Raw genomic sequence first — 21137 nt, forward strand, 5'->3', positions numbered from 1 at the left:
CCAAGGGCTAAATGAGGAGCTCCTCTCTCCAGTTCCAGTGTTGGACACGTTTCAGCTTTGCCTTGGACCTCTTTACAGCGCATGTGTCAGGCTCTTAGCTTAGAATGTGACAGTGGAATTACCTGAAGACCAGGTGCTGCCCTTATCCTCTGTCATTGTAAGGAATATTTAGTGTATTTCTGAAAGCCGCAGCCTCTTGATAACCTTAGATAAAACATGTTTTTCTTGATGTCTTGAGAAAGCAGAATTTGACATTTTTCAGGTCTTCGGGTCACATAGAAAAGAAAATAGATCATTTTTCAGACATTGGGAAAAATTGGAGATGGGAAAACTCCAACTAGTCACAAAGGTGATGTTATTAGCCATTATATGCAATAGCATTCGACAACAACACATTAAAAACATCATAGAAATATAGATAGAAGTTGGACAGTGCTGCAGGTGTGACATTACAATAGATACAATAGAGCTGATGCACAGGGCAGCTGTCTTGATTGGTTGGTGAGGGTCCTTATCTGAGGCTGTATATTTGATCAGTAAACAATAAGTCTCTAGCAAAAACAGAATCTTGGTAATAAGACAAGCAAGAAATGCATTCAACCGTTAAAAAGGAGCAAGTTACTATGGTGTTGTTTAGTCAGTACAGGTGCAAAAAGCACATATTCTGGTTGTGTGCATCTCTATCTTCTAATGTGATTTATATAACAATCCACAATGACAGAGCCTCGACCAAAAGCTGCTCCTATTTTCAACATAGCTGTGTTGTTGACCTCAAATATAGAAGATTAATGCCTCAAATGGATCACTTATATTCTATATATCTTCTATTTGTGATGATCCCGTGGGTCAAAGGTCACTATTTTCTGTTTCAGATGTAGGCTGCTGAAGTGGCAGTCAAGCATGAGTCATATTATCTTTGAAGAGATTAATGTGGCTGAGTGAATGAAGAGGGTAATGATGTGGGCAAAGGCCACTTATTGCCTTTTTATAATGGCTGTTTTTCTATCCGTTGTGTTTTTTTTAAATACTTTGCCTGATTTTAACAAATGGCACAAAGAGTTAAATTTTAGTTTTTCATGCTTCAGCAGTGACATCCATCTTTTAGTGGAATCAGTTTGATCACAGGTAAACACTCGTCTTTTAGTGCCTCCATCACATCCACCTGTCTGAAGGTTGCCTGAAGGACAGGAGCGGAGCCATTGTCTGGAGAAACAGGAGGTTTGAGGGAAGTGCTTCTACACAACCGTTTGTCACTCTGATATCTGGTAAATGTGATAATTAATACTGTAATTTAACTAAACCCACTCTGTGAGGCCTGTAATTAAAACTGATGTACCTACTTAGCACACCAAGCATCACAGGTGGGCCCAAATTAATCTGCAAATAGAGCTAAATTGCCTGTGCTTTGCGTTTACGTCAACGTCACTCACTTTGGGGGGAAATATGTGTAATTAATTCTGATATAACAAAGCCATAAATTTGAGGTTAAATGCAGCCTTGACAACAGACGTGGTGACAGCAAGAGACCTCATCGAGTCGTCCCAGATGGGATCCAAGGCTCCGCTTTCTCCCAAGAACTTGGCTGAGGCTTGCTCCGACAACTGCAATACAGACAGGAGGAGATGCTCACAGATAGACTTCTTTTTTTTCTTTGCGTTCCCTTTCAGACTTGAGTAAATCAAAATTAGCTGTAGTGAAAATCGGCTTCCAGGCAACAGAATGGAAAATGAAATGATTAGTTCTGGATTGAAGCCAAATGAATGAATTCATTTTTGTTTTTGACTTGCAGTCAAATGAAGCTGCATCCACACAACAATCCACACATTTGTTTAGACTTAGGAGTGTCGACTTTATATTTCTGTTTACACTTCCAAAAAATAATATTTTACTATATTTTTCAGACACGAGTAGCCTATGCTTTAACTACATAACCAAGTCATGCCTGGTCGCTCACATAGTTTGGTAAATATAAGCTATTTAAGCTAAATATGTCAGATGGGATTTCACTCCCAGACATGAAGCCTTTACATCAATTAATTAAAGAGTGTTTACTGATTCAAAGGGTTATTAAACCAGTGCAAAGGCAAACTACATGTAAAAGAACAGCTACCAATAAAAAAAAACAAAGCAAAAACGTGACTTATAAGTATAGAAACCAGTGTAGAGTTGATGTAAACACACCAGCTTCAGTCCTGTTGCCATCAAACAGATGAGTCCATCGCACTGGATGGCAGTATCCACAACCATCAGCAGTCTCTAAGAAAGACAGGAAAGCTAGCTGGCTATGGTTTGTTTGTAGCTTCTTAGCTTACCATGTCCCACTGAAGACTGGAGACCTGAGGAGATCATGAAGATCATCCAGCAGATGATCATGCAGGTTGGTTGTTGGATTATTTACAAGCCTGTAGCCTCTGCAGACTAATCATACACTGGCTCACCAGCCCAAATAATTCACAAGTAACACACTGATTAAATTTTGCACCATGAATAGATCAGTTCATAATATGACCAGAGATACCAGAGTCCTTTCTATAGTGTATACAGAGGGGGCTTCAAATTATCAATGGCTACAAAGCTATGGGAGCTATGATTACCATGTGAATAATGTAAACTGTGTAAGTAAATTAGTACATTTAAGGCCCCTACCATGAATGCACGACATTGTTCATTGTTCCCTCCTGGGTTTTTGTTTTGGTCGGTGCACACAGCACAAGCTGGCACGTCGCTATTGTTGAGGAAAAATAGTAGATTAAACTGAACCACAGTCAAATCAAAGAAATAATCACATATTTATGAATATTTAATATGGTCGTGGCAAATAAGGCAAGTAATTAGGAGTTTCCATAAATTAGCAAATTGTTATTTTATGTTAATGAGAGATCTTCAGCTCTTTTTCCTCATGAATAATTTATAAATCAACAAAAAAGTTTAGCAGGGAAAGGAATGAGGAAGTCTGAGATGCACAAACACACAGCTTTTCTCCTCAGTTGCAATTGTTTTGTTCAGTTTGTCACTGGATATTTATGAGGTTGGAGATGGCAGGTTTTTATCAGTTGAATGTACAATGCAGCCGGGTGTGGAGTTGTTTTGGAAGAAGAGGTGATACTGGCATCATGAGCAAACGCCTGTTCATGGCCACTTCAAAAAGCAGAGCGGTAACCTCTATCTCACAGACGAAGAGTGTCCTAGAGTGGAGAAAATGTGGTGAAAGTGGTGAGAGCGAGCAGACAAAATGCAAGTATTTTTTTTGGAGGAGATATGGGAATGAGTGAGCAGTGAAGATGCTGGCACACTGAAGGGGAGGGGTCCCAGTAAAGGGGTTAATATGAAGGCGGAGGAGAGGAGTGGGTGGGGCAGGAAGGGCAGCGAGTCAGAAAACAAGAGCAAAACAAATCTGTGATCTGGAACTCGGAGAGCAGCCACTCAGGAGGGATTAATGAGAAGTAGGAGGCTGTGAAATTATGTGGCCTTTGAGTGGGGAGAATGGCCCTAGCAGAGCATGGCCCTGAAATGAGGTGAGACAAACTTCACCTGATCCACAATTAACGGCATCATGCGGATGGGTGACATGGAGTCACAGCAGGGGAGGGATGGAGGAGGAGAGGGAAGAAAAACGCACAATTCACTTTGTGGCAAATTATCACCCCGTCTGAAAGGAGCAGCCATCAGAAACCAGGACTCAATGAAGAGGGAAAAGGATTTTACACACCTGCCTTTTTTTTTAAAAAAAAGACAGCGACAAAGATTAATGTTTAATAAGGACAGCCAGTGGTTAAGGATGGAGACAATTAACAGTATAGAAAAGCATAAATAAAGAGTGAAGGAGTGAGAGGGTGCGAGCAGGAGTAGATGGGGTGATTGCACACTGGGTGAGGAGCAATAACAGGAGCACAAATGATTAAGTGGTGTTAGGGACTAGGAACACTTGTTTGCAAGGACAATCTTTGTGTGCTTTTGTTGTCTGCCGGCCGCCTTTATCTTTGTGTAATTCTCCGTCTGATGAAATGTGTTTAAAGAGATGAATTGGGATCGGAGGAGCCATCCTGACATGATTATGAGGGATTCATCTGCAGCCATCTGCCACCGTTATGAAGAGAGAGGGGGTGGTGGGGTGGTGGGGTGGTGTTGGGGGGGGGGGGGGGGGGGGGCTAGTAGAGAGACAGAGAGGGAGAAAGGGAGGGGGGAGGGAAGTGCAGACCTTCTGTTCAGCAGCCCTGCCACAGACCCACCATTACACAGGCCTCTGGCCTACAGTTTAATATGGAGACTCGCTTTGTCCCAGTATGTGAAGGTGAGCTCAGCTAAAGAAGCAGAAGTGGGTCATGAAGGTGTGTTATTGTTTTACAAGATTCAATAGTACACAGAAGAGATGTTGGCATACTAATCAAGAGGCCGTTATCGATTCACATTAACCTACCAGTTCATCCCATCTGCTTGTTATCGTCCCATCAAATGCATAACAAAAGGTTCGATGGGTGTCAATCAACCGTTAACGAGCCTTCCATGCCCGACGGCAAGAGCTCTGAGAAATGAAGGCAACACACGGGTGCAAAAAACCACAGTTCCTCAAATGAGCACTTGGAGGCTGCCTCCGAAAGTGAGTCAGTCCCCATAGACATCAATGTTACATGCAGCCTGGTACAAAATTGGTTTTGTGTATATGATAGTCTCCACATTCATGACAACTGTGTGGAAGTTTTATGACAACAACCTGCCATGCTTGCATTACAGAGACGCAAACATTCATCAGAATATACATGATAACACGCCTTCTGGCCTATAAGCATGTTAAAAAAGGGTCCCCACCAGCATGTATGTATGGGATGATAACATGCATTGAATAGTATGACAACAACAAAGAGAGATAAATGCTCCAACCAAGTCTAAAACAACTTCCAACTTTGTCCTTTTTGGAATATTTTCCAGGTGCCACTGGTAATATATTATATTCTGCCTTGGAAATGGCACCTATACAGACTACATCATATTCACACACCAGTTGGAGGAGAGGGCACAGCAGATGGGTCCATTGCTCATCACAACGTCCACTTGTTCTAAAGGGGAAAGCGGGGGCCTCAGACAGCATGTCTTAAGTTGTGTAATAGGCTTTTAGTGTCACAAATGAAAGTCACACATTGCTTTTTTCCTCAGGTTGTTAGTTTTTGTTGTTGCACTGAGAGATTTGCTCACATCCCTGTGATAAAAATGTAAGTAAACTGTAAGAGAATAAAATTCAGGCACTCAGAATGAGAATTTATGACTAATGGTGCTGATCTCTAATGTGTGACAGACAGCAGTTGCCATGGCATCTGGCATGTTGTAAAATCAAAAAATCCGCCTGTAGTTGGATTTTACAGTATATTGACAGCTGTCTTCTTTTGTTCACGATCACTCGTGGAAAAATCACGCAGCTCTCTGTGTGTGTGTTTCCACAAAGCACCTTTTTCATTCTTGCTCCACTTCTACCACTGAGCCATCACTTCATATTACAGGTCAACGTTACGGTGCTTAATTATGTGCCGGCTGCTTGGGGCTTCTAATAACCTGTCATTGAGGGGAATTTGAATGTCACACCATTTTGTTGGGCCCTAATGGCAGCAGGCAGATCCACTGATGAGCCGTTTTGGGACAATTACAGAGGATATTCAAATCACAGGTCTGTGTGGTGAACTGCAGCAACCTGACAGGCGTGCACGCGCATGTCCGTGCACGCACACTTGTTGTAAACTTGACCCTGCAGTCCAAGCTGCTTCCCTCCTCTGAAACAGTCTCACACACACTCGCTTTTATTATCCGTCTAATCCAGATATCAGGGGTTTCATCAAGCCGGGTAGATATGCATATCATGAATTATTTTGACACTGGGACCTTTTAATTTTCGCCGGCAATATTTCATCCCACCAATCAGCGCCTGGAGTGGTTGTCGCCAGGGCGGACGCGGCGGTGTCAGAGGACGAGACTCCCCCCGGCAGATCCAAATCATCCGGGGGACAATAATGAGCTATGGCCACAATTATGAGCCGCCTGTGTGCGCATGCATCTCATCAAGACCCGCATGCAAGCTGCTGCAGGAAGGGAGGCACGCACAGAGACACACAATACAAAAAAAATATGCACAAAATATTAAATCCCTTTCTACTGCAGGAGAGTACACTGATCACAATAAATGCAGTACAGCTACACTTAGATACTCTGAGTTTTTCTACCAAACATTAATTAATAATTATTACATCATCATTTATAATAGCCTGCTATAACACTGCACTGACCAGGGCCTGACTATAAACACTGCCTGCTTTTGCCTCCACACACACACACACACTGGTGTTGTTCCTCACCTTATGGAGCAGGGATATCAGCGTGCAGGTATTATCAATTACTGTGATAATTAAAAAACGATTATTGATATGGTGTTGGAAATATAATAAAGTGTTGATGCACATTAGGGCTGGATGCCAACTGCTGTAAAACAAAACTGCTCTTTTTACAGTCATGGTCACTGACAGCTGTATATTAACCTATACACACACACACACACACACAACACACTTTCATCAAGAATTCTTCTGGACACCATAATCACAGCTTGGCTTGTGGTGTCTGCCTCTCAGTGCAATCAAGAAGAGTTAATGTTACACAAACAGCTCTATAAGGAAAGGACTAAATATCAACAGTAGGATAGGAACTGGAGAAAGAGAAATAGAGAAAGACAGAGAAATATTTCAACTGCACCATCTAGGACCAGCTCTGTGACCTCATCAGCTGACATGACAGAGCTGCTGCCACATCGTCAGAGACTTCAGGGGAATCTACTCCCTCCTACAACGTGGCTGTTTCAGTCCTAACACAAGTGTGTAAGGGTGTGTGTGTGTGTGTCACAACCACAAACTCTTCTGAAGGGCCTCACACCCCTTGTGCAGGACATGTTTCATGATACATTCTACATGCACACTCAGCTTCTTCTGTATCTTTAAAAAATGAAGAAATTACATGCAGCACTATATGCTTGTTAATATAGTATCATCATAAGATGTGATCAGATTTAACTGACTAAATACAATTTTTTTTGTTTTTTTTTTAATGAAGAATAAAAATACATCATTTCATTTTCTAGCAATAGGCTACAGCTGTAAAACTCTTATTATCTGTAATAACAGGTGTATTATTGCTTTATAAGCCATGAATAAGAGGCCTAACATGTAATGGGTTTTTGTTTTGACCAATATGATTGCACTAATAATGAAATGTCTCCTTGTTTATGGTCAGGTGGTTTTATAAAAGCCAAATCATCAGTAAGGACGCTGTATTGTACATGAGGCCACACATGCTCTCACACATGCGGGCCCCTCAGGTCCGTGTGTGATGTGTGGACTGTGTAACTTAATACTCTGTGTCTTTATACCCAGCTCCCTGTGGAGCGGGTATTACGTGGGCAAATTGGATGCTCAAACAGTCAGTCCGTGACCTTCCCTCATCCTGGATGTTGACCCCCGTATAAAGAGAGACATTACATCTCGTTACACAACAACACGGCTCCGGCGCTGTGCTCCAGATAAAGAAAAATGTCTCAATTAAATCTTCACCGGGGCCCCCTGCAGAAGAGTTATCGCTGCCCCGGTAGCGCTGATCGCTACACTCACACATCCTCAAAAGTTATTTGACATAAATTGCCGGAGTCACATCATTTCCTGCCACACTGTGAGCGCGATTTACGGCTGATCCCATTGACTGGGAGCTGAACCTCCAATAAAATTCCTCAAGAGCCCGACGCACCTATCTACCCTCCATCAGGCCCTCTGCGCAGATTAACCATGCAAATACACACAGGTGGGAGGGTGATACCGGCAAACACATTTATGCACATATATGCAACTGCAGGGGCTGATATGCGGAAAGGAGAAGTGCGCATGTTTTATCTGATGAGAGGAAACGCAACCTGGCTTATCCAAAAGAAATTATCTGCAGCTTTAATATGAAAACGAGTTCAGTTCTTCATGCACTTGAGAGAGGTGTAATATCGTCACAAAACGGCATGTGAACCCTTGAAGAAAATCATTTGAAAATGATCATTAGTGCTCAGGCATCGAGGAGAAAGGTGCACATTATATTAACTACTAAAAACAACCTTATGGCTGCATTAGTCCCGGTAGGTGTGCAGATATTATAAAGCTTATTAATGGTTTTAATGACTCCTGCTCAAGATCAAACCCACCAGATGGGAATGCAGCTTCAGCACGGGCTCTCAATAATCATCTTAGGTCATGTAATTACAAACAAGTGTTTTCATCAGATGTTATGAGATTACACTCACACTGTGTCTGTCTCTATCAGGCTTACTGTCTCTCTCTAGTGGTGAAGTGAGAAAAAACTGCACTGGACTTTAATGACAAAAAAAAAATCAAGACACAACATGAATTTGATCACCGTGAATCTGTCTGTAACAGTTTAACATTTAACACTTAATGGGAACACTTTAGGATAAAATGATAATGAAAGAAGAAGGTGAAGATCACACAGCACAGCAGCAGCAGAGGAGGTCAAATGAATACATCCAGCGCCTTTATAGTGAGGTCAAGCATTTAGACAAACTTTGGTTTTTTATATCTGCAGGGTAAGAACGAGCTTGATAAGACTTAAGCAATAAGCTTTGTAAAGTAAATTGTCGAAAATTGCATCAAATTGAGACCCAAAGACTCAATTTGAACCACGAGGATATAAACAATTCACACCCCATTAAACATTATTTTGAGTGTCTGTCCATCTGGATGATGCAGCAGATAAGTGAAAGCCCTCTCTACAGCGTGCCATTTCATTGGAGGCTCAGCAGCAGCATCAGCAGCAGTCAGTGGCTCCAGGGCCTCCAGCTGGGGCTGGTTGCTGCCTCTGCCTACCAGCACAAGGCTGAAGGGGGGTTGTGGGAGGTGAGTGGTGGGCAGGCCACAGGATTACCCTGGGGCACCTCACTTATGCACCAGTAAAGAAAGCTGAATTTCACCTCTGTCTCTCTGCTAAGAATGTTTGCTGCCCTCAGCAATTTGATTTGACAAAGTGAGCAGTAGTGAGAGCGCTGCACACGTCATGAAAATTATCACGAATATACTGGAGAATCAGAGGTCAACACTTCATAATCCTGGAGTCTGATATATAAATAAAAGCACAAGACGATGCAGATTTTTGAGTTTATCATTATTTGCATTAACAGTGTATGGGAATCTACAGTTTTAAGATCTGCATACAATATTACATACGCTGACAGCTGAAGTCTGTATACATGAAGTTACATTTTTGAGGACGGTTTGTGGTAAATTAAAAAACATGGAGGAGGATTCTTTACAACAATCAACTCTCTGCAGTGTGACACCAAATATTAAAATAAAATGTGACACGACAAAGAGATAAACTGTGAAAAATCAAGAAGAAATTTTAATACTGCCCAAATAATAACTGTTTAATTTAACTGTTTATACGCTGAACTGTGATCACACAGTACATTAATGGCAAAAAAAATTATTATTGCTTTTCTGGAAGATAGCCATCAGCAGCTCAGGTTACTGTGTGTTTGACTTCAACCAACTGTGACATCTCTGCACCATCCAATGAATAAAAGTCACCTGGTCAGCAGTGTGTATGCAATAATTTCTAATGACACTCACATAATAATCAAAGCTGTAGTGAGTCGAGGGTTTGTAGGGGGTGAAGAATCACTAAGAGCTACAACAAATCCGCATTACTAAAAGAGAAAGAAAAAAAATCTCTCAATCACCATGTAAGATTTTAGGGACTCAGGCACCATATACAAAATGTACAAACTCTTATTACAGTATGACACTACTGCTCAGCATTAGTGAATCCTCTGTATATGTGTGAGCATGCACCAACATTGCTTTAAGGGCACTGCTGGCTAAACTGAAAATTAAATTGCACAGGAGCGGCTACAAATACTGTAAAAAAAAATTATATATATATCACTGGAATTAAAGGTAACACTGGGAAGTATTTGACAAGCAGGCAGCTAACAGGTCTGAGTTCAGCATGCTGATGTGAGATAGGAGGCTGGAAGCAGAGGTAGCCTAAATTCTGTGCAAGTAACACAAACTGCTGTCAGTCCATTCACAGCTACTACAGAGCAAGTTTTCTGCGCTATTATATCATCAGGGGAGTAGAGGCTTATGACAGAAAAGACTCAACACAAAGTGGGGTTATGCATTAATCAGCCAACTAACTAATTAATGCAGTTTAGTCTAATGCATGTCAGCCAGTGGCAGAACGAGCTGCGGCCGCTTGCTGGTGTCCATTTACTGTTTCTGCTGAAGAGACGTCCCTCAGTGATCTAAAAGCTGGGAGAGGCCAGCTGCTGCTAGGAAAGCCCAAACATGCTCGGAGCTCTCGAATCATTTGAATGACTTGATGAATAAATAATAATTACACTGAAATGTCAAAAAAGGCACGCACAAAAATCACAGATGTAGGCATCGGGCAAAATTGGCACAAAAGCATAATAGCATGCTAAGAAATAAAGAAGCTGGAAGGGGAAAAAGCTGACAGAAGAAAAGAAAAAGAAAATATTTAGTACAAGGACAATGATCAGGAAAAGGGAGCAGAAAAAAGTAACCAAAACAATACACATGCACAAAAGCAGTAACTCCCGAATTTCAATGTACCCAGAATCAGCCTAGAACAGTTACACCTGCCACGTGTCAGTCAACAAAGCTTTTTGGTTTCATCCGAGTCCTCTGGCTATGTCGTTTGAAATACATATGCAGTTAGTATATAGTTGTGCACATACAGCCAGTAGTGGGATTTGTAGCTCAATATATACACAGTTATTGCAGGTTCCACTTGACAGCCGAGCACTTGTTGCACACCTGGCCAGGCTCTGTGTGCTTTGGAAGAGGGGAGGCTAGACTATCGTAGTGTTACTTAGTCCGGGGACTAGGCTGAGAGACGCTAAGGCTGCAGCTGGACGGTACCTTTGACACAACAGGGAGCAAAGAGAGCAACAGGAAGTTGTCACCAGTAGAAGGAGCGTGTCAGGAAGTTGGCGGCTGTGCTGAGCCAGCCCATGCCGTCTGTGATAGATCCTGCACGTGTGACGGCCTTGTCCTGCTCATCGGACGGACTCTCGTCCTCAGGCAGGTAGTCTGGGATGTCTGTGTTCTCTTCTACCAACACGGCTGAGCCCTCCTGGAAGGGCACCATCAGCTGCACATAAAAAAAAAATCTTCCTCACCATAAACACACTAAATTTGTATTAAAAAATATTTGGTGGTCAACATAAAGCTTAATAGTTTGACAACAGAAGAAAACAATTGTCTTTTCAGGTCAAAAACACATGGCTGAGGCAGGTCTGGCCCCTGCTGGTTACATAAGGTACTGCAACAAATCAAACCTTAGAACTTGTTGGAAATAGTGATGCTGTTAAAAGCAACTAGGACCAGTCACATCTCTAGAAAATAGCAACAAGGCTACAGGCTGTGGCAGAGATGTGACTAATCATGTCAGTCTGAGGGAGTCTCAGCCACAAGTGGAAAGAACTACACTGTGTGCACGACAGACACACAAACAAACAACACACAGGCAACACAATGAACTATTAACTGCCTCCTCTAGAACAATGTCATACAAAACGGTATAAGGTCTGAGAATTCAGCCGTCCTTACCTCTCCTCCATCCTCCGTCTTAACCACCTGCTGAGCCTTCATTACTTTGGTGGAGTTAATTGCTGTTCCCAGAGCCTGTGAGGAAAAAACATTTCCTTTGTGTTAGTCAACATATCTACCATCTCAACATAGAGTAGAACACAGTTTAATGACACTCCAGGGCCAGCTGTCCTGTATTAAAAGGGTTTTATTTTCTTTGGCAAGGTTAGCTTACCTGGTGTGTCTATGCAGTTTTTTTCAAAGCATCTGTGACAAATAAATATAATGCAGGTATTGACATACATGCAAACAGAGTGGTTTCTGTGCCTGGAGAGATACAGACCTCGGCTTTAAGGTCAGATCGGATCCTGACAACACATCTCTTCACAGCCATCTGGAAGGTGAAGCTTATGACTCCTCGAATCTTTAGCAAGGCCTCCTCACACAGGCTCCTTCGAGTCTGATGGCAGAAAGAGACAGATGTGTGTGAAATAATACCATAAAGATCAACAGTGTTATTTTATTCCATTTTAAAGCTGTTTAGTGTGGACTTAAAAATACATTTCAAAGAAATACAGTTATATCTCTCTATTTTCCAGCTGTCACAGTGTTGTGTGTGTTTCTGCTGTGGTGATTGGGATGCAGCTCACCAGAGGCCGTCTGTCTGCTGTAATGTAATCTGGCTAGGTGCAAGTTTCCTACAGAGCAGCATTCAGGTTCAATCTCAGCATCCTGCTGTTCAATGGCTGACATTTACAACCTGACCTCTCTGCCCTCCTATCATGTGCCAGATAGACACTCCTAAGAAGCTTTGGCAACACTGCGATTATGACAGCAGCAGCAGACATGCGGAACTGAGGGGAGGTATTTTTTGTTTGTGTGTCTGGACATCACAGATGCAGGCCAGTGGGCTGTGTTCAGTCCTGAACACCCTCTGTGAGCACTTACAGAGTCATCTAGTCCATCGATGTGGAGGACGACAGTTTTGGCCCTCTTGTTGTTGGAGCCCAGGAAAAACTGGGCTTTTCGCCGGCAGGAGGCGGCAGCTGCCTCGGCCTGTTCAGCCTCCTCTTTACCAGCTGCCTGCAGAATCTCGTAGATCTCAGAGGCCAGCAGTTTGGTCTCTCCAGGCGACGTACTCCTTCAGGTGACAGAAAATGAAAAAAAATGATCTCACATTACAGGATCATTTCCAAAAGGTGTTTTACTTACACACAAGTGGTCAGTGCCACTCAATGGGTGTAATGCAGGTGTAAATGTAAGAATAAGTCAATTAGATCAGTATCTCTCTGAGAGCAGAGATGTGATCTGTAGATAGAGCTGAATGAAACTAATCTCCCTGGTGACATCCTTCCTGTAGATTTAAAGTGGATATAAGAGACACCCACATTCACATGCAATGAAATTATAAATGCCACATGTCTTAGTGCAACTGTGCCATCCACTACACAACATTGAAGTTAATTAGGCTCATTCTGCACAAAAAAATGATTGAAGAGCACATTTTAAAGGACAGCATTTAACTTCAGGAAGCAGCATGAGGTCACTTGCAGTAGTAGCACCAGAACTGAAGGATCCTGGGTTACCCCTCCAGCATATACAGCTTTACATGTCAACAAGTCATCACTCCTTCTATGGTAACCACATATGACATTGACTGGCTGGCATAGCCACCCCTTGGGAGTGTGGTGATCCCAGCATTGGTTTGCAGAAACCCGTCTGCCTTTCAGAAAAAAAACACTCTTTAGTGGATGTATATTTTTACCATTTAATACACTGCATGAGTCAATGCAGTCAGGCAACTCCTCCACAAATTTAACATCTTAATTAGCCGGAAAGACTAAAACATGTTCCGTGCAGCCATTTTAGGCACTCTAGCTTAGCCATGTGTCCCACTCTGTCCAGCTATGATCGACCTCTATCCAAAGTTGCTGCTGATTCTGCAGGGCTCATCTTGATATAACACCGATTAGCAGAAGTGACTGGCTTCGCCACGGGGTGAAGGGTCTTTTCACGAACCTAAAACCTAGCGTTCTCAACTGTGACACCCCCTAAAACTATATAAAATGGATGACCAAAATATGCATGCATAATCATTTTTTAAGTAAACCAAAAAATATCATGTGTGCCAAATACTCAACTAACCACCCAATGAAACAAGCAGACATTTATGCCTATGCCAGTCAAACCACATGAGTGGACCCATCAAGAATCTTTAGAGATGACAAGCTGCATTATAATCTGTGGCATGCACAAACAGCATTTCAAATGTATTGCCACCATCCTCTAATTCAGCTTTAATCACATTCATCCTGACACGGCAAACAGAAGGACAGCATCCTGTTTGGAAAACTCTGCAGACTGGCAAATATTGTTCATGCAAAACAAAAGAAATTCTAGGTTATGGTGTTATGTGAAGAAAGTGCATTGTGAGCATGTGTGTGTGTGTATGACGTGGTGGACTTGCTTCTGCATGACATTCTGCAGACTCAGCATCATGCCCAGCTCGCCCTTCATCTTCTCCCTGTTGGCTCGACATTCTGCCAGGTAGCGCACGGCCTGCAAGGACAAGGTCAACTGTTATCTATCCAGCACTAAAAGCTGACAGACACTTTGTGATATTAAACATAGAGCGCTTCAAAAATAGGCAAACATGTGCAATGATAAAATATTACATAAGCACTCTACACACACACACATGCCCTCACATTGTGTTTTACCTTCACAGCTAACTGGCAAGGAGTCACTATTACATAAAGCCACTTAAATGTGTACTCGCAAGTCACACACTGAACAAATCGGGAGCCTGGGCAGGAAGACTAAAATGTTATTTATACCACAGCAGACAGTAGATGTCACCATTGCACAGTGTTTCAAAACCTGCAGTCATTTTAAAGCCACCACGTGTCAGCTAGACTGTGTGGGACGTGGTGGAGAAAGGAATGGCCTTTGAGCCACCACTCTAAGAGACCCGCTGTGACATTCCTGGACCGTCTCTCTTTGTATGCTGGGATTGATTATTCACACTAGTATAGTTTTCCTCAGTGGAAACCACTTACTACTAGAGCTCGAGCGATATAGGAATTTCTACACCGATACCAATATTTGGGATGTAAAAATCTGATATATATGTACATATTTTCTTTAATGTATTTTTCCTTCAACAAACACAGCTTCTCCTAATATCTGTTATGTGTGCTGTGTGATGAGTCTAAGCCATAACAATGGAGTTAAATATAAAAGTTAAAAATAAACTTAAAATTCAAGTTAATTATACACTTTTATCCCCAAAACCCACTGCAAAGCTTTACATTTTGATCAGACATACAAAATGTTTGACAAGTTTGTACATTTAACACCCTTCTACCAGGCCTACTACTACTATAATTATTATTATTATACAAGGTCACACTTGTGTGTGTGCATGTGTGCATAGCTAACACCTTATTTCCCTTAGTCACAATGTCAACTTGTTTATCCCTTTACCAAAACTCCATCCTATCATTATTGTATCCTTCGTCATTTTGATAGCACATTTGCTGCCTTCTTAATGATTCTTACCGTTATTAAAGCTATGTTCTTCATGTGACATACAGCAGATATCAATAGATCGGCAAATACCTCATATCGGCCGATAATCGGTGGAGCTGTACTTACTACAAAAGAGGTTATTATGTAAATGCCTTAAGGAAACAACAAATAAATGCATGCTGCTTACCAATAGTGCAGAGTAAACCACTTGTGGGTTGGGGTGGTCTAGGAAAAGGATAAGACCTGGCAGACAGCCTTGGTCTTCGACTATGGCTCTTCGATTCAAGGGGTCTGCAGCAAGATCTCGCAGCTGGTTTACCACAGTTAGTGCATCCAACTCCGCACTCATGGTGCCTCTTGTCTTAATGCCACACACATCAAACCAACCTTCACTCTACTGAAAACAAGAGATGAGATATACAGGTTGAGGATCCAGCACACAACTGTTGAGAAATCATGCCAATAGTTACACTCAACAAGGATATGATTTAAACAGATACATCTAAAATATACAAGCCAGTCTATAGTAAATCATTATTTTGTGTATAAAAAAATGTTGCTGTTAATATTTTACATGCATTTGGCTGGTGCTGATACATTTATATATGGAAACCCTGACTAGGTATAAAAATTCTAACTTGAGTGCAATATACTTAAGATTACAACTCATGTGACATGCAATAACTAACTGAATATGACTTACTTTGTCTATAACCTGTTTGAGTTTGAGTGAAATATGTGACTACACCAACTGACTGATTAGTGACTCTTGATAAGTCGCTCATTGTGTTCTTTTGACAAGACTGCAGATGTAATTATAAAACAGCAAATAGCTTAGCATGCTAAGCTAGGCAGATGTTAAAGTTATGCCGTTTCATGTCATTACTTTGCTGCTAGCACGGGCAAGTATTTTTAACGAGTCAAAGAAGAAATGTTTTTTCCAAAGACACTTCCACGACCCCCAACCTCACCTTAAATCACGCCCTGTGGTACACAGACGGTCCAGCAGCTAAGCTAGGCTTAGTTAGCAAGCGCTAATGTCAATTATTATAACATACCTTTTAGTCAGTTTTCATGAAAAACACGAGACAGTCCCGCTGGCCTTGATTACAACAGATACCAAAACGACGCAACCAATAAGAACACTATTTGGACCTTATATTAAAAACACTGTAACAAAACAATTTCACTAGCATTAGGCCAGCGCCTCTTTCTTTACAGGGCTTCTTTAGCTAGCAGCTGTGCAAAGTGTTTGGGTTTTGGGGCACATCGAAGGGTACAGCTGTTTTACGTTCCAGGACATCCCACTTTTCCACAGGGATTCAGCTGTTTAAGTGTAACATGTCCCCGCCGGGAAGTGTAGGCAAATATAACGAACGTACACAGACGTCCTGGCAGGGGATTGGATGTTATATTTTGATTGACTGCTAAAATAACAAATCATCTGACAGATTAGTTTTGTACGTTTAAGATAATTGGACATTTTGCTTGTCAATCAAATAGGAATAGCCAATAGTGACGTTTAACTGTCACACTTTATCCTTTGTAATCCATACAACCCCATTGGCTTATAATGCATTCCATGGTTCTTCCCACATTAGTAGTCACCTCCTGTTGTCCATCAGGCTGAAGGTGGAAAACTTTACAAAGTTGTCAGCCTGCGTCAGTCTGGTAAGTTGGATTCAAAGTCACCTACAGCCGATCTCTGAATGCGGCTATAATGTGAACACATGTGTCGTTAGTTGTGTATCATATGTTTTTGGAAGCTAGTAATTTGTGTGTCCTAAAACATTACTTCGTGGTAAGTTGGTGTAAGCTAGCTTGCTGTCGTTAGCGTCAGTTAGCACATGCCCGCTAACACAAAGTTAAAAATTGCTAGTTTAATTTAGCATAGCAAACAAATTGGATAATAAATACATAATCGAGTATGATGTAAGTTAACATCTGTCTGAGTCGGGACTGACATCTGCATGTCTTGTTTTTGTTTGACCAAACGCCGGGAAAACACAACGTTAGCTGGAAACATAACGTTGCCTTAATTATGTGTTTTCAGGGTTGTAACAGAAAATCGGAGCTAGAAAGAAAAGTAGAGACCATGTAAAGTAAAAATTACTAAAGCAAAATGTTTAAATCCTTTAATCAGATTTATTTATTAAAGCGATAATAGCAGTAATGTCATATAAAAATACTCATTTACAAGTACAATTCCAAGTGCTAGCAGTAAAATGTAGTACTGCATTTGATCAATATCGCCTGCAGCAGTGGATCTATAGTAAACAGAGCAGAGAAACATGAGTTCTGGTCAGACACTTAATAGTTTTTTTTTAACACAGCTATATTGTGGAGATGTAAAGCTCCTTGAGTGTTTTATGTGTTTGATTATGATTCACTCACTTTTCTAGATGATCATTTGGAGATGATGTTGACACATGGGACCATCTATCCTTGTGAAACACATCAACAGCAATGAGTAACGAGTATGCGAGGATCGAAATGGACCTGGTATGTGTATCGATATCTTTTAGTGTCTCTTAAACCCCCTTTTGTGCTCTTATTACCCATTTATATTACCCATTTAAGCACAATGTAAACACAACAGCTTTGTGGTTATACCAGTTTTCACCCCTTTAGATGTCACAAATTGTGTCATCAGTCAGTTAGCGCTCACACATCATTTATTTATCACAGAGTAAAATAAGTTATGTAAAAAGGGATATTTGTTTCTCTCCTGTTTGCATTGATTTAAACACCTTATCTTTAACTGATATAATGTGTTAAATTTTTGTGGTAAATATTGTGTTTTGCAGGCTTTCGGATCAGCAAAGCCCTATGGGTCCTCCAGAAGTATTGTGAGGAGAATAGCCACTAGCCTTCCTATTAAACCCTGCCCCAGGGTTCATTTCCAGGTGAGGCAAGGTTGCCATCATCACAATTGTTTATAGTTCATAATATATAGAAGCACACTGTTGCTCTTTTGAGTCCTTCCTTTCTCTTCTTTCTTTCCGCCCGTCTCTCCTGAGTGTTAAAGTCACGTGACAACAAATCCCTCTTCAACATTTGTTTGCCCCTTCCTGTCAGGCTGTTTTCATGTATGAACCATAAACAGAGTGGGTGAAGTCACTGTTACAGAGTTCTGTGTGGGTTCAGAAGCTTTACCGGTTTCAGTTCAGTTCCATGTTTATTTAATATCTTTACTTTTCTGTCTCTTTCAGCACTGTGCTGTCCCTTCTTTTCTTCTTTTTCTCTTCAGCTCCCCTCCTTAGCACTGAGGAATGCAGTATGTCTGCTTTAGGTCAGTTTGTTCAACAACACTGGAGTGATTATAGACCTGCTGAGCTACCTAAACCTTGTATGAACAATGTATAGATTCCTTCCCTGTCCTTACTTAATGACTGGTTGTTGAAATGCAGTATTATAATGTGTGTTAACGTGGCTTTTCTTTCTAACTGGTAGCTTTATCCGTACACTGAGGACGCTGGTATTCTGATTAGTTCGAGGAGACAGAAAGGCTTGGTTGCCTCTCTGGCTGATATTGCCTGGCTCGACAAAGCTGAGGAGGAAGATGATTTTGGTAGTTCCAGGTGAGAGCGGGGTAGTATTCTGAAAGAGTATTGAAGAGAATTCTGCTATTAAGAGTGTCAGGATGAACTTCTAATAATTTTTAAAACAGGTCAAATATCCCACTGGGACTTGCATTTCGAGCCCAGCAGCCTCAGAGAATACCTCTACCTCGCCGGAGGTCACTACCCAGCATGCATCAGAGTGCTGCTGACCCTCAGGGGCCTACAGCTGCAAATGATGAGGCCATTCAGAAGATCAGCGCACTGGAGAACGAACTTGCAAAACTCAGAGCCCAGATAGCACAAATTGTACTGGCTCAGGAAAAGAGCGCACAGCCAGGTACCTCTTAATTTTAAACAGTTTTTCAGGAGTATACCGAATGATTTGTTTCATTGTAATAATAGAGAAAATCCTCTAGATGGCAGCAGAAATGCATGTTACAAAGCTAGCAAACATTGTCTTCCCTTTGTTTTACATCAGGTGCTTGCACAGGGACACCTCCTCAGCCAAGTGGCAGCATGCCGCCTCCTCCTCCTCCTCCACCACCACCACCACTACCTCCTCCAAATCTACAGCGGACATTTTCAGCCATTGATTTGATAAAAGAGAGAAGAGGGAAGAGGACAGACTGCCAGACAGTTTTGGATTCCAAGCCAGCAGAAATCCCAAACATGCTCGATGTCCTGAAGGACATGAACAAAGTCAAACTGCGATCAGTTAAAAGGTAGGACTCAGCTTTAGACACACTCTGATACATATCTGGAAGTTATTAAAGGTTGCCAACAAAGTGTTTTTTGTAGTGAGAATGAGTACTTTTTCTTGTTACCTGTATGTTTCCATAGTCGTCCAGTGGAAGGTGATGCCAAAGAGAAACCCAAGGAGCCGGCAGACCCTGCAGCTCTCATCGCTGAAGCCCTGAAACGCAAGTTTGCTCATCGGTATCGTCACAGCAGTGGACAAGATGACACGGAAGATTTTCAACTGCCAGTCCCAGAAGTTAAACCTCAAAGTGAAACCCCCCTGGTGAGAAATGATATGCATAATAGTATAAATCATCACTGGGTGTTGCTGGTCTTGTCAGTGTGCATCTAAAATAGGACTGCTGAGTTTTTGTGTGTTTAGTGACTTTACTCTGTTTTCACAGTTTGGCCAGCACATGTTGAAAGCAACTGGAAAGAGGAAGTTGATCTGAGGGGGAGGTCCAGATGTTGTGTGGACACTTTGAAGTGCATTTATCTATTTGTACTGTCGGCTGTTTGTGTGGAAAGACAAAAGGATTTTGCTGGCGGTAGACTGAGGCCGCCCCATGAGTCTGCCATCTCAAAGTGTTGCATGTGGTGATCCTCCTGACCATCCGTTTTTGCACTTTTATAACCTATGTTAGCTTTCTGTTTTACAACCACAATTTTTTTTGTGAATGTTTATTTTCTTTAACATCTCAGAGCAACACTACAAAATGTTCTTCACTTATTACTTCCATGTTGCACATGACATAGCTCATCAGCTCTGCACTCCCATTTTGAAGGGCAGTGTGAGAGCAGTCGAGTTCTTCTACCACAGAAGAAAGAAGCACTTTCTGACATGTGCTGTAATGTTCTATGACTTGTAGACTAATTTATGATTTGGATGTCTTCTATTTATGTTGCGGTTTGAGAAGGTAATTAAGTTTTTAACACGGTTAATTCTGTCTTAGATGTTTCTGTTAACTGCAGGTGCGCTCTGTGATGTTGGGAGTTATTTTATCTGTTGAGCCAGTGTGAGATGCATTCCAGTCGCCACGCTTCCCAAAACTTGTAGTCTGGTTCAAATATATGCTTCTAAGTTTTAGTTACTATTTATGTGTTTAATGTTTCTTTAAGAGCCAAAGACATTCCACTGATGCCTTCTAAAAGTCTGATGTATCTTTTATTATTGTCAGTGATGTCCGAATGGTGAGAACAGGTTGGTACTTAATGGTACATGTGCAGTGTTTTGTTGCTTTATCCGTTTCCTTTTGTTGCCAAACACTTTCCCAGACCCCTGCATTGTTGTTTTTACATCAGTACAGATATCATAATGGTTCCTGAGGTACTGACAGTCATCAGCATCCCAAAGATGTAACTCATGCCAGTAATGATCACCTTTCCATGCCTTGTTGCAAACTTGTCTCGAGTCACATGAAGTTTTCATGCAGTGTTTTTGTTCCAAGTGATTCAAAAATGCACATTGTTACCAGTTATCACTACTTTCGCCAGTGCAGTTGCTACCTCAGGTCAACCAAATTACTTTAATTAGTTTAATAAAGTAAGGTGGATGGGTGTCAGCAGTCCAACGGTGATTTCAATTTTAAAATTCCAAGATTTTGTAGACATAAAAATTAACCTATATTGTCAAATCTTTAAATAAAAGTATTTTTCTGACCTGCTC

At 41.5% G+C, this 21137-nt stretch overlaps 2 protein-coding genes across 3 annotated transcripts; one reads left to right on the top strand and one right to left on the bottom strand.

The window, feature by feature from the left end:
* Positions 1-9169: 9169 nt before the first annotated feature.
* armc1 (armadillo repeat containing 1) lies at positions 9170-16413 on the bottom strand. Of its 2 annotated transcripts, none has more exons than XM_028433457.1 (7): positions 16229-16413; positions 15358-15564; positions 14107-14198; positions 12588-12780; positions 11983-12099; positions 11661-11735; positions 9170-11202 (listed from the first exon to the last, which is right to left on the bottom strand). In XM_028433457.1, the coding sequence occupies exons 2-7, from the start codon at positions 15517-15519 to the stop codon at positions 11011-11013; spliced, it is 831 nt and encodes a 276-aa protein (XP_028289258.1). In that variant the 5' UTR covers positions 15520-15564; positions 16229-16413; the 3' UTR covers positions 9170-11010. The 2 variants fall into 2 exon arrangements, with proteins under 2 accessions (XP_028289258.1, XP_028289257.1); XM_028433456.1 differs by having other exon boundaries at positions 15358-15567.
* A 341-nt stretch (positions 16414-16754) lies between these two features.
* Positions 16755-21135, top strand: mtfr1 (mitochondrial fission regulator 1). Its single transcript, XM_028433004.1, has 8 exons — positions 16755-16841; positions 17573-17672; positions 17978-18076; positions 18624-18751; positions 18841-19070; positions 19212-19455; positions 19574-19754; positions 19876-21135. The coding sequence occupies exons 2-8, from the start codon at positions 17637-17639 to the stop codon at positions 19921-19923; spliced, it is 966 nt and encodes a 321-aa protein (XP_028288805.1). The 5' UTR covers positions 16755-16841; positions 17573-17636; the 3' UTR covers positions 19924-21135.
* Positions 21136-21137: the final 2 nt, after the last annotated feature.

The sequence above is a fragment of the Parambassis ranga genome, chromosome 20 (genome assembly GCF_900634625.1).
Source record: "Parambassis ranga chromosome 20, fParRan2.1, whole genome shotgun sequence".
NCBI classification, from domain to species: domain Eukaryota; kingdom Metazoa; phylum Chordata; class Actinopteri; family Ambassidae; genus Parambassis; species Parambassis ranga.

What these genes read in the sequence shown, in the direction of transcription:
- mtfr1 (XM_028433004.1), top strand. Translation starts at nt 17,637, where the DNA reads ATGAGTAACGAGTATGCGAGGATCGAAATGGACCTG. An exon ending in GATGATTTTGGTAGTTCCAG is followed by an intron (nt 18,752 to 18,840) that starts GTGAGAGCGGGG and finishes TTTTTAAAACAG; the next exon opens with GTCAAATATCCCACTGGGAC. An exon ending in GGAAAAGAGCGCACAGCCAG is followed by an intron (nt 19,071 to 19,211) that starts GTACCTCTTAAT and finishes GTTTTACATCAG; the next exon opens with GTGCTTGCACAGGGACACCT.
- armc1 (XM_028433457.1), bottom strand. Translation starts at nt 15,519, where the DNA reads ATGAGTGCGGAGTTGGATGCACTAACTGTGGTAAACCAGCTGCGAGAT. An exon ending in TGGTTTACTCTGCACTATTG is followed by an intron (nt 14,199 to 15,357) that starts GTAAGCAGCATG and finishes TTGTCCTTGCAG; the next exon opens with GCCGTGCGCTACCTGGCAGA. An exon ending in AGACGGAGGATGGAGGAGAG is followed by an intron (nt 11,203 to 11,660) that starts GTAAGGACGGCT and finishes TTTTATGTGCAG; the next exon opens with CTGATGGTGCCCTTCCAGGA.